Genomic DNA, 13757 nt, shown 5'->3' with positions numbered 1-13757 from the left:
TATAAATACAATGGTTAAGAAATTTGTAAATTTTAAATCTTTTTTGTTCTTCATAATTTCCATGTAACCGCATTTCATTGAGGATCTGTAGAGAAATATACAGACTTTATGTTGCAATAGTCAAGAGTAGTTGTTAATCTCATATATCAGATAAAATGATATATAATGTATTAAGATATAAGCCAAAAATAAGAAGCATATGTGTGACTTTATTAGCAAAGCTAAATAGTCTACGTCTCGCTCGGTCTCTTACCCGAGTCAGGCAATTACCTGACTTTCGCATTGCCATTCTGGAGTTTATACAACGCATTTCTACTATCCTTACTATATTATAAAAGCGCAAGTAGCTTTGTCTGTTTGTCTTTACTTCACCCCTAACATACTTATCCAATTTTGATGAAATTTGATAAAAAATATCGGATATTTTTTTCTAGAAATCCCACGGAAACTGAAACTATTTTCCTTTACAATGCGGGTAAAGCTGCGGGAGGAAAGCTAGTGTTACAATAAATGTTAGTGTCTTACTTCTATCACCAGCTCCAAGGTCCAGGGTCGGTACATCATCAGGCACCTTCGCGTTCACCTCGTTGCATTCGATGCACGGCTGCAACTCGTCTTCCATCATATACAACTGGGGAATGGTATTCATTGTTATTTTTTTATAAAAAAATAATATGTTTATAAAAGTCGTGTTGTTTGTACCACTTAAAATTCCAAAACGACTGAACGAAGTACAATGATTTTTGCTTTATTAACGATAAACTGTCTGGATTCGGATTATAACTGTTAAAATTTTACAAAGTATGTGTGTAAGGTACTATGTATTGTACGTTAATATGTTACGGGTAACGTGATTAACTGGGCAATATTAATAAGGACCAGAAATTTTTATTAATAAGGTCAAAGAGCGAAGAGCAAACTGATTAATTTAACACTGTGAGTTGTGACCGGTCATTATTAATAATTCCCGATAGCCCGTGGTCCATGTAATAAGTAAGTCTTTGAGATATCGTGAATTTATCACTAGGATCGGGCAGTATTAATAATTTCCTAGTTGTTCCCGGCCAATGTGATAAATTGGACCGCGGCTAAGACGACGGAGCCTATTCTGGGTAGTTAAAAAAAATAGTAGCCTAACCTAATCCACTCCAACAAACTTATTCAAACCATCGACTATGCAAACACTTCAGTTTATCTATTTTATTACCTTGCCCAAAATAGAGTGGGCATTATTCATAATGACCGGGAAAAGTGAATAATCGTGTTTTTTTATCACATAGCCACTGTGTAAAAAACTGCAAACAACCATATAATTAAATTAAACTCACCCTTCCATCAGTCCCATACCCAGTATACCGTTTAGTGGGCACACTGTGTTCGGTCGGCAACGCTTGTTCCCGCCGCGTGCAGCCTGTGACCAGCGTGTGGGAGCCGCCGCACCAGCGGTGGCAGATGTGCCTACATACATACATACATGTTGTATGTGGAAGTATAGTAGTGGGAAGGGTATGAAATGGGAAATAAAAAAAAAACTAAATTTTATATCATTCAAATAACTAAAACAACATGGGAACATGTTGATTAGTACACATCCATATTTATTTATTTATTCAAAAACACACACTAACATTACAGTTTCCCAATACGATAGTGGTATTAACTGCTTCGATACGTACCTATAGTAGAGCCATTTTAATAGGCAACATTTGACAGTTCAACAAAATTCAACAACGTAACCTAGTAACGACGACATAGAATAACATGATATTTCGTTTTGTTAGAACTGCACATTTGCTTAACTTATTTCAATTACGATTGCATATTTATAATAATAATGACCGATACAAGTAATTTTAAGATTTCATTTTACTGATAAACCATCCTAAACATAATAATCAATTTCTGAATTGAAGAACTGACGTCGCTACAATTTTGTGTCAATAAACCTTTTTTCTTTTTAAATACTAGAGACGTTACTCTAAAAATCGAAATCTGACATCTAGAATCGAATGCATTGATTACTTGTGAATAAAAATCATCATAAATTAATAAATTCGATAGACAAATGTTTCAAATCCGTATCGATTAATACACTTTAATCGATGTTTTTAAGCAGGTTACCTCTCTTCGAAGATAAAATTGATAGACGTCAAATGTTGCCTATTAAATTGGCTCGACTATAGCTGGCGACATTGCCGTCATGTTTTTTTTTATTTGCGTGGTATCTATCGATGTTAACGGAAGGGCTAGTATCTCACAATGCGAACGAATGGGTGAACTATGTTAACCCTGGTAAAGCATCTTACGAACGCAGAACTCTGAATATATTACCCATTCTATCTATCTATAGCCTCTCCCTCCCCCACTCACCGATCATCCGGCCGCTCAGCCGGCATCCACTCCTTCAGACACACCTCCCCCTCCCTCCCTCCCTCTCCCCTGCCCCTGTCCTCCCCCTCCCCCTCCCCCCTCTTGTCCCGCAGTGCGGGTAGTTTGGGCGGCGCGCCGTGTGTGACGTCACGCGGCGACATGAGCGCGGGCGCACCGCACGCCGCACACGACGCGCCACTGGCGAGCTTGCGCTTTATCACTGCCGCCTGCGTGTGATGAATACACAGACTGATAGAGAATCATTTACTTGTCACCAATGAACCGGTAAAGACAAAATCAAACAGTTAAAAATACAAACTTAACATCATAATGAAATCATTTGGACTGACCGGTTGGCTTGGTTGGTTCCCCCTGCCTTCCGGTACCGGTACCTCTGTACCCCTGCCTTCCAAGCCAGAGGTCGTAGGTTCGATTCCCACCCGGAGCAAACATTAGCAAAACGTCTTAAGCTTATGTCAATTACTATTTTTTTATATCGACAACGAATTCTATTCTGAACGTTTTCTATCATCTGCCTAGAGATTCTAAAGTACATTTAGATGGAAATCGCGAGCACTTTCTTTTAGGGTCCCCACGCTTAAATCCTAATTCGCATCGCATCGCAAACATTTGGATGCTCACAATAGGTTTCTTTCCAATTCACAAAAGAGGTGTAGGTATAAAAAATGTCTCTCTATAAAAACAATAATTATTTCCCACTACACTCACATTAGGCTCCCCCAGCACAGCAGCCAGCACCTGCAGCCTCTGATGCAGCAGCCGCAGCTCCTTCTGCAGCTCGTCTCGAGCTGATAGAAGATCAATGATCTCCGACTTGCCATCTGTTATCTTGTTCAGGTCTTTTATGGCCGTCTGTAATTACCAAAACACAATATTAAACAACCCTGAAGTATTCTCTAGAAGACAACTATTTGTAAAATATTAACATTTTTTTAAATCTTATGTAAAGATTAAAACAAATTTTGTGTTAAATTTTGTTAAACAAGATTTAATGAGAAAAATGGGAATAAATTAGATCTAACAAAGATAGATAACGAAAGAAACATATTCCTTATCTTATGACTGACCGATTGGCTTGGTTGACCCTTCCTTTCAAGTCTCTGGTCGTGGGTTCTATTCCCACACGTTAATTATCTGTATAAGTATTTATTTAAAATTATATATTATGTATGTTTATCAGCCATCTGGTTTCAATAACACAAGCGAAAGCTAAGTATGGGATCAGATCGTGCCGTGTGTGAAAATTTTCCCGAAATATTTATTATTATTTATCGGTTAATAAATTGCCAAGCTAATAGCCGTACCATCCACACATTATCCTGCCTCTGAAACTTGTCATGGCACACAGCAAGTCGTCTTTCGAGATCAGCTCGAACTGTCGCGAATTCAGACTCAGTGAGCAGACCAGCCAGGCGGGAGGTATCCGCCTGTAGATAAAATAAAATACATTTGAATTTGACATTTAAAATAAATTAGGTTTTTTTAAATAGAAAAAATTTGATCACCGACATTACTTATGCGAAACATTTTTAACGCGGGTTCAAAATGTTCGAATTCCTGCCTCGTGATCGACTTTTTATCTATTCTTTAAAAAATCCGATTAAGATAAGTGTTGCTTTTCTATAGTATTACAAGTTTCGGGTATTTAACTTTTCGCCACACCAAATGGTCTCGAAATATTACGTAAAGATAATATTTTATCTACTACGCTCTCTACTAATAATTTCATACCAAATTACCATTAATTACATATTGTACCAATTTCGTTATTTAATTCAGGTTTTATCACCTTATCCCTCAATCCGTCGACCACTTCATCGCGATCGGCCTTTTGCTCTCGAAGCATCTCCACGCATTCAACTAGACTCTGTAATTGAAAAAAATACAAAACTTACAAGCTTTTTACTTCTCTTAATACTTATGTGAAAAAAGTATTGAAAGTCGGATTGAATCGAAATCGAAAGAATACCTAATTAAATTTGCAATTTATTTATCTTATTTTATAAATATCCTAATTTATATGAACAAATGGCGGCCTAATGGTTCTAAGCCATCTCTGCCAGGCAATTCAAATAATGTCAATTTTGAAATGCAAGGAAGTTTATCCACCAGTTTATGAACCGGATCAATAGTGACTTTACTACCTGAAAGATACAAACTGCGAACACCAATATTTGCCTATTTATTGTGTCATTGAAATTTAAACGTATCATTTTAATAACAGACATTTTGCACGCCTTTCAAATTATGTATTTAATACTTTCCGCCCGCGGCTTCGCCCGCGTTTTCCCGTGGGATTTCCGGGATAAAACCTATCCTATGTGTTAATCCAAGTTACCCTCTTTATGTGTGCTAAATTTCATTGTAATCGGTTCTGTAGTATTTGCGTGAAAGAGTAACAAACACACACACACATCCTCACAAACTTTCGCATTTATAATATTATAGTTTAGTAGGATAGGATTTCTTTTACAATACTACTTACTACTTAATAATAATAACTAACATGTAACTCATTAGCAAGTTGAGTTTGGAAATTAGTGAGCGAGCGGTGCGCGTGCAGCGTTGTGTCCAACTCTGTAACTAGATCTTGGTATCGCTCTGTTAATTCTGTCACCGCTATAAAGTGAAATTATTTGTTAAAGAATAATAGATAAATTCATAATTAATGTTTGTCTATCTGTGACTAAAATTCGTTTTTCACAATCACGTTTGTTCACAAAAGTTATGCAGTAAATAGAGCACTTTATATGAGTCCCAGTTGAAATAACTTGCTAGACATTTAGCAAGTGCTTGATTTCAACTTATAGTGGTAATAGCCTGTAATAGCTCAAAATTTTTAAAATTATCAGAACTAAGTTATATCACAGACTCACGGTTATATGCAAGCTAATCACACACAATGGAAAAAAATAATTCATATGACGATGAAGTCTTTCGGCAATACAATATAATATTTAAAAAAGATGTGTGCGTGTACTAGTGTACCTACACACGTAAGAAGTGAAACTTCTTTATGCCCTTCATTTTCAAAAAATAGTTTACCAAATGCAACTTTACAGAAATACGTCGAATCACGCGTGGTAGGGATAAGAAAAAAATGGCGCGTAACGGAAAAATGTCACGCGTAACGAAAAAATGTTACACTAAATTTTTTTCCACCCCCGATAGAGAAGTTTCACTTCAAAACATATTTTACAAGTCTACAATCGTATTACCAGCAGTTTCAGCATTATTGTTAACACTCTCGAGCAGTGTGAGACCGCCCTTGAGGTCGGCTCGCATTTGCACCATTTGCTCGCGGAAACTTTGCATCTGAGAAAACGATCGAAATCAAATTATCTTCAGCCCCCGTACCATAATGTTTAAAGTTTTAAAGCAATATTATTTCCAGTGTGGAAACCCGATTTAGCGATCCACCCAGGCTTCGCCCGTGGTACATATTTCGCAATAAAAGGTAGCCCATGTTCTTTCTCAGGGTCTAAAGATTGTCTGTTCCAGATTTCATCAAAATCGGTTGAGAGGTTTAAGCGGGAAAGCGTAATAGACAGACAGACAGACAGACGGAGTTACTTTCGCTTTTATAATATTAGAAGGGATAGCAATTGTATCAAAATTACCTGTGTGGCCAACCCGGCATCGAACCCATGCAATTGCTCCGCGTAATCCGTCGCTAGAGAGTGCAGCGTCGAGATGCGGGAGTCCAGTGATAAAGCTATATCTAGCTTATCAGCTAGAAAAGGAATACCCATGAATCTGAGCTTAAAAAGTTAATACGTACCTATTATAAACTACAATAGAAAACCAGCTTTTTTATTATATTCGTAACTTTCTTACCAACATTTTTAGCAGTGTACAAAGCATTGTCTGCACTCGCCGTCGCTTTATTTGTCATAGTGTTCATTGCTTTGATTAATTCTTCTCGCAATTCGTGTATCGAGTCTCTGGCAATATTAATAGCATTTATTTATTAACTAATTAAGTAGGTACTAAGTATAAACTTCATTTTTATTACGATAATTATATTTAAAAAAAACACATCAAAATTCGTTCCGCAGTTTTGAAGATCTAATCATAGAATAGATACTATGGACAGTGGAAACAAATCAATATCACCACCAGTCTTATTTCTACGCGTTCACAAAATCGAAATGGGTTCACGAGTCACGACTCGACATAAATAAATAATGACTATTCGCCAATACTTAGTGAAAAAAAAAATCAAACCAAATTAAACTTACTGCATCTCATCACGAGTGACAACATCCGCATCAGACGACGTCTTAGAAGACGACGGTTTCCTCATTATAGACATGGACGGTCTTGGCATAGATGCCGTGGACATGCGTGACATGAGCCGCGTCATGCCCGCAGCCTCAGAGGGCTTGGCTGAAGGGTCGATCAGTACTGACTTGCGGGCTGATGACGGCCGCGATTTTAGCGCCTGCAGCGAAATGGTAGAGACAGAAAAGGGCAAGTACATACGGAAATTATTATAGAGGTGTTTTTTTGGACAATAGTGTCAAGATAGCAAACTTACGCTAACTTTTTACGATGGGAATGAAAAACAATAACTTTACATCACCACCCAGCTTTAAATAAATAAATAAAGCTGAAGAATTTTTATTTTTATTTTCATCAATGTACTAATTTCATAAAAGTCTCATAGTTTCGATTGAACAACAATTTTCAGCGTTGCAACGTCGGTTTTTCTATCGCTATAAGTTATTTGGAGAAAAACATTGCTATCTTGCGCCTAATCGACTGCCACATAAGCAAAGTATCTAATTAAAACTAAACAATTAGGCAAAGCTAGTAATTAAAACGTAATTCAAAACATTTCATTACATTTTTTTTTCAAAATAAAAATATAGACTAAACCTGTTGTGCACTTTAATATAATAATTTGTCTATTCTTGTTACTTGCCTCTATGGACTGTGGTGCACAATATTTTTTTTTTATTATTTGATTTTTTGATAAACTAACATCAGCCGCCTTTGATAAACTAACAGCAGCCGCCTCAGCCTCCACCGCAGCTCTTTTCTGTTCCACTTCCTCCAGCAAATTGTCCAGGTCGTCGGGCTCCGCCCCCGCAATGGCGAGCAGGAGCCCCGTCATGCGGCTGATCGCTTGCTCTGCGGCGAGCACTCGGGCGTCCACCTGAATACGTCATAGCTTGGGAATGTCATCCATTTGGTGCAAATCACTAAATTTTTGTTCAGTAAACCGCTCTAAACGGTTCCCGGAACGATAAAGTTCTTAGATAATTGTATTGTCAAATTTACTTTGGCTGTGATATCGTGAGAGGGTCCACTTATTAGTATGTTATACATATATTTTCAAAATACTCTATGATATATTACAGTCGACTCTCGTTAATTCCAACTTCTGTAAGATTTAAAGCTAAGTATACCGAGTTCCCCAGAAATATCTTGAAAAAGTATTCATTGTATTTAATAAACCACATTATCTTAGTACTGATTAATAATAAAAAATACGCCTCTATATGTAGATATGGTACTATTTCAATGTTCAATAACTTGATGAATTAATTTTAATCTTAAAACTATCTACACATGTCACTACATCTTTTGCCCACCTGCATTGCCCTCATGGTATCTTGCAAAGAGGCGCTGCCTCTAGCCAGCTCGCTCCTGAGCGTTTCATTGTCGGGCAGTTTCAAAGGCATGGGCGGAGCTACTAGATCCTTTAGCTCTTTTACCGCTGACTCCAAGATTGCAAATTGAGACTGTGTTACCACTTCAATACTTCCACGGGAATATGTTTCTGAATTAAATAACTATCTTAATATTGTATAAATATTACCTACTAGCTGCGCTTCGCGGTTACACCCCCGTGCCTCCGCTCCTCTTGGTCTTAGCGTAATTATATATAGCCTAAAGCCTTCCTCGATAAATGGGCTATCTAACACCGAAAGAATTTTTCAAATCGGACCTGTAGTTCCTGAGATTAGCGCGTTCAAACAAACAAACTCTTCAGCTTTATAATATTATAGAATAAATTTTAAGAATAAAACTTTCTGTATCGATTAACTTATGATTCGTGGCAGATTAGACAAAAGCGAAAGAGTATCAATGAGTACCTACTTCCTAATTGAGTGAATGATGGAACTATCGCTGTAGCAAATAAAAATACTTAAACATACTCACCAGGACGTGTTGTTGGACCTTTTTCCACTGTAATTTAAATGAAAAATGAATAAGCAATATTCCATATTCGAAATGTATTCGAATCAATTTTGAATTATAAATCAATTGCATCTTACCAATAACATTGAGATAATATTAATATTATGGAGCAGACACCACGAACAAAATCTGTGCGCCAAGCGAGGCGGCGCGGGGCGCGCGAATGACGGCTAGACAGTCATAGATTATGCGATGTCTTTGTACTTGCTTAATATTTATTTTAGGTATAAACTGACTTTACTACGCGGGGCTAACAATATCTGGCATATAATATAGGATGATGTAAATAGTGACGTCATATGGAATAATTTAATTTTTTTCGTGTTTTAGGTTCAGTCAGGGCTATGGGAAGTTTTATTCCTTACAAATTGAGCCTTTTTTTAGAAAAAAAAATAATTTTTCCCTTTCTTCACGGCCCAGACATGGAAACCTTGAATAGAAAAAATATTAATTACTTATCTCTGAACTAGCGGTCCGCCCCGGCTTCGCCCGTGGCACATATTTCGCAATAAAAAGTAGCCTATGTTCTTTCTCAGGGTCTTAAGATTGTCTGTGCCAAAGGAGAATGCCCATGAAAGTATGGACCACAGTACAGTGTTGCGTCAATGCCAGAGTGGTTTTGGAGGGTTCTTCGATATTCAAAAGATTTTTACCAATTGATTTTTTTGTGATAAAAAATTAACTGCGTTAAAAACAACCGACTTCAAAAACGGAAAAGTAAAAAATAAAAAAGATTTGATATTATTAATTGCTACATATTATTTAGATGTGCTATTTATTAAATAGGTTTGATGTCGGTGCACGGGCTTAATACTAAGTGCTTAGTGTTTGGCACCGACTTCAAACCTATTTAATAAATAGCACATCTAAATAATATGTAGCAATTAATAATATCAAATCTTTTTTATTTTTTACTTTTCCGTTTTTGAAGTCGGTTGTTTTTAACGCAGTTAATTTTATTTAATACTTTTTAGTGTAATTTTCAACACGAATCAAACGAGCCCAAACTCGATAAAGTTGAGTCAATATATTACTGAGTTCCTATGGCCACCTTCCGATTCCATCATCAAATCAGCTCTATGTCATGATAATGTTTCATCGCTATCCAATTTACACACTTATACAAAATTTCAGCTCAATCGGTTACCGGGAAGTGAATCAAAGTTACTTGCTACATTCCAATTAAGTCATCGAGTACAGACAAAAATGCTCATAAAATAAAAACTACTGGGCCTAGCCGAATAAAATTTTTATGGGACCAATTCGACACCATCCTGCATCGAACAAAAAAAGAATCACGTAAATCGGTTCAGAAACCTCGGAGTAATCGGTGTACATACATAAAAAAAAAAAAAAAAAAATATACCGGCCGAATTGATAACCTCCTCCTTTTTTTTGAAGTCGGTTAAAAACAGGGGTTTTCAAGATATTGAGAAAAATGTGAAATAACCTCAAAACTTAAATAACCCCGATTTAGTTAGGTTTATGTGTGATTTAGGTAACATTTTATCGTCCAAAGGTTATTTTTCGATTAACATATTTAATCTATGCGTAGAGCTTATGCTTTCAGACAAAGTCTATCTGTTCATCGGCTAGTGTAGGTAGGCACCATAAATCTTCCGGGACGGATTTCAAGAAAACCTAAATATATACTTAAAAAATGCCAGTTGAGTTTTTATTCGGTTTACATGTTGTTGTTGCTGTTGTTGTTTGAATCATTTTTTCACTACATATTCGAAGAAAGAAACAAATAAGAAATAACTGGTTACCTACCAAGCTATGTCATAATAATATTTTTTTTATATATACATATTTATATTATTTTACTTCACTATCTTTGTTAAAACAACCTACAGTGTATAAACAATACCTTAAAGAGTGATTTTATGTTAATTGATTTTTTTTGTAATTCAATGAAAACAATAATCGATATTAATACATTTAGCTATTTACCATAGTAAATGTAATAAGTTACCGCTTGGTACCGTGGTAACTCTATAATAACGGATCTAATTGAACACATACATTACATTATGATTACATGTCTTATTAGATTTTACAAAACATTCCCTGTTCAAAATATATTTTCCGATGGTAAGAAGGCCTCTAAATTGCCGAGATTTTTTTTAATAGTATTGTTGTCTTGATGCATGAGAAAAACCAGTACCAAAAATGGGCATTCTCTTTTCATCAAAACCGGTCCAGTAGTTTATGAGCCTATTAATTACAATCAAACAAACAAACAAAGTTTTCCTCTTTATAATATTAGTGCAGATAAATAAATAATAATTCAATTACACGTTCAAGTCAGTAGCTTATACAATATCAATTAAAAACTTGATTAAAATCAATTAACAAAAAAAAAATTGGTGATTGAGTAATTGATTTTCATATTTCATGATTTCACCTTTTTTCAATTAACAACCAGTCTATGCTTTTCTAAATATGTAAAATTATTATTTTATACTATAAAAATATACGCCAGCAAATATTACTAACAACACTTATTTCATGCCCAATGTCATATCTTAAATTTTTAATCTATGACAAAATGTCGCCCGCCAAAAATTTTGCTCTAACTAAGTTTTAAAAATTATTATCTAGTTACTTACTGATGAAAAGTTATTCCTTTGCACTTTTCCGTATTCTTTGTATTATTTGTGCAATATCGTAACACACACGTAGGCATATTTGATGCGTTTCACTTTAAAACAAATAAAAAATGAGCGTGACGTTCGCGCCAATGAGCGAGCAAGCGACTGAGTGCAGTTACGCCACATGACGTATGTTGAGTGGAACATAAGTGATGTAGGCGGTATCGTCTCCATATTAATATTATCTCAATGACCAATAAGAACTTTTTCTTTGCCACGTTTTTCCTCTAAAAATAAATTTATTCTTAAGTATTAACGAATACACATAAGTCATAACAAATAATAGAAAGAACATGAAAAATAAAAATAAAGACCTGAAATTGCAATACTTGTTTCGGAGGGAATAGCTTTTTTCTGAAAAAAAAAACGTTTTTTTTTGTGAGAGCTGACAAAGGAGCTGGCTGGCTATAAGTACTTAAGTAAATCTATAATAATACATACATCTGATTTTATTCTATTCTATTTCCTTTGCTTTTTTCAATCTATTATAGGTACTTTTAAATATTAATATGTTGTATAACTGTTTCTACTACTTGATAGTTTTAAGAGGTCAATGATTCCAAAATATATTTTAAAAATGTTTATAAACTAGTTTTAATATTTTACGTAATTATTATTTAGACAATATTATCGCAATGCATACCTTCTCTCTTGGCGACTTTTCCGCTTTTTCTTTGTCCCTTAAAGCTTTCTCCATCTTATCCTTTTCTTTCTGTGCTAACTTTTCAGCCTTCTCCTTTTCTTTTTGGCTGAGCTTTTCACCTTTTTCTTTTTCCTTTTGACCCAGTTTTTCTGCCTTTTCCTGTTCTTTTAGCGCTTGTCTTCCAGCCTTTTCTTGTTCCTTTTGTGCTTGTTTCTCTGCCTTTTCTTGTTCTTTTTGAGACAGTTTTTCAGCCTTCTCCTTTTCTTTTTGGCTCATCTTTTCAGCCTTTTCTTGTTCCTTTTGCGAGAGCTTCTCAGCTTTTTCTCTTTCCTTTCGACTCATCTTTTCGGCCTTTTCTTGTTCCTTTTGGGATAGCTTCTCAGCCTTTTCCTTTTCCTTTTGAGTCATCTTTTCGGCTTTTTCTTGTTCCTTTTGAGAAAGCTTCTCAGCCTTTTCTTTTTCCTTTTGACTCATCTTTTGGGCTTTCTCTTGTTCTCTCTGCGCTTGTCTTTCCGCTTTTTCCTTTTCTTTACGTTCTAGTTTCTCAAGCTTCTCTTGCTCTTTCAGTGTCAATTTTTGAGCCTTTTGCTTCTCTTTCAACGCAGCTCTCTCTGCCCTATCTTTTTCCCTCTCTTCTATTTCTTTTGCCTTTTGAGCAAGTTCTTCTGCCTTCTCTCTTTCCCTTTGTTCTCTCTCCTTCTTCGACTCTCTCTCTTTGATACCACTCATCCGCCCCTTTGGTGATCTGGGGCTTGGAGAAGAACTTCCAGACTCTTCCATTATCTTATCTTTCTTTACCTTTTGTCGCGGTGGAGCTATATCGGTATATCTAATTTCCACTCTTTGTTCCAGTAGCCGCTGTTGTCGGGCCAGTATATGTAATACCATTTGCAATACTTTGAAATTGATGACGTTCATCTAAAATCAAATTATTCTATTATTTAATAATAAATTATTTAAAAATGATGCGTTATCGTTTTATTTTGCATGTAATATTATACAAGTTTCAAAAACTTCAGTAATTAGTACGATAAATCATTATCGTCAATTCATTCTTACTACGCCAATATTACGCTGACGATTTTGACCTCAACAACAAAAGTAATGGTTTTTAATATTGGAAACTACCTAATATTATATTGTGTTTTGTATCATTTGCTAAGTTTTGTTCCATATGGGCAAAACTTTCTTATGAAAGTAGTCTAAAGTTAGTAAATTACGAACTTCTTGAGGTCCCATAGCCTGGTTGATGAGGTCTTCTACACTTATAAGTAGACCAGAATCGCTCATATTTGGTTCATCGAATACCATCTTGATTTTATTCTATTATCGTGCAAATTTCGCAAATCTATGTAAATCGTTATAAAAGCGTCGTTTTCTTCTGGCAGATGTCAGTGAAAACAAATGAAGGATAAGAAAGAAATTCTGGCAGCTGTAGACAACGATTTATTTTGAGAAATAGTACTCTTTTGCTCATTGTTTCTCTTTTATCTATATTGTACAGAGGCAAGAGGCAAGATTTGTATGTTTGTAACTTAGAGCATTAAACCAACCGGAGATGACACGCGCAAATCTCTCATAGCCAAAATGTCTGTAATTTTCTGCGGGGGGAACGAGTCAACACATACAAATAGTGTTAACACAAACGTATTTTGAGATTACGTCGCTACACACGCACACGACAAAATAATCAAACACCAGCACACAAAGTACAAAACTTGAATCAAACTCACACATAGACAACGTGTCTGTATTCAACGGCAACATAAACACCGATAGTGCGAAAACGCGTCGATAATTTAAGTCGATAATTATAAGATTTATCGATACATCATGGTCGATGAATTTTGAATTTTAAT

General features: G+C 35.6%; 1 protein-coding gene across 1 annotated transcript; it reads right to left on the bottom strand.

The window, feature by feature from the left end:
* Nucleotides 1–181: 181 nt before the first annotated feature.
* LOC123697535 (plectin-like) lies at nt 182–13478 on the bottom strand. The gene is made up of 19 exons (XM_045644080.1): nt 13452–13478; nt 13123–13221; nt 11899–12816; nt 11570–11609; nt 11450–11482; nt 8563–8589; nt 7992–8179; nt 7379–7552; nt 6633–6835; nt 6229–6335; nt 6012–6124; nt 5610–5706; nt 4898–5010; nt 4181–4258; nt 3696–3818; nt 3100–3243; nt 2371–2597; nt 1329–1458; nt 182–631 (listed from the first exon to the last, which is right to left on the bottom strand). The coding sequence occupies exons 1-19, from the start codon at nt 13476–13478 to the stop codon at nt 455–457; spliced, it is 3018 nt and encodes a 1005-aa protein (XP_045500036.1). The 3' UTR covers nt 182–454.
* Nucleotides 13479–13757: the final 279 nt, after the last annotated feature.

Source organism: Colias croceus, chromosome 14, assembly GCF_905220415.1.
Source record: "Colias croceus chromosome 14, ilColCroc2.1".
NCBI lineage: Eukaryota > Metazoa > Arthropoda > Insecta > Lepidoptera > Pieridae > Colias > Colias croceus.
The sequence above is the reverse complement of the archived record's forward strand: the minus strand, read 5'-3'. Positions and strand labels throughout refer to the sequence as shown.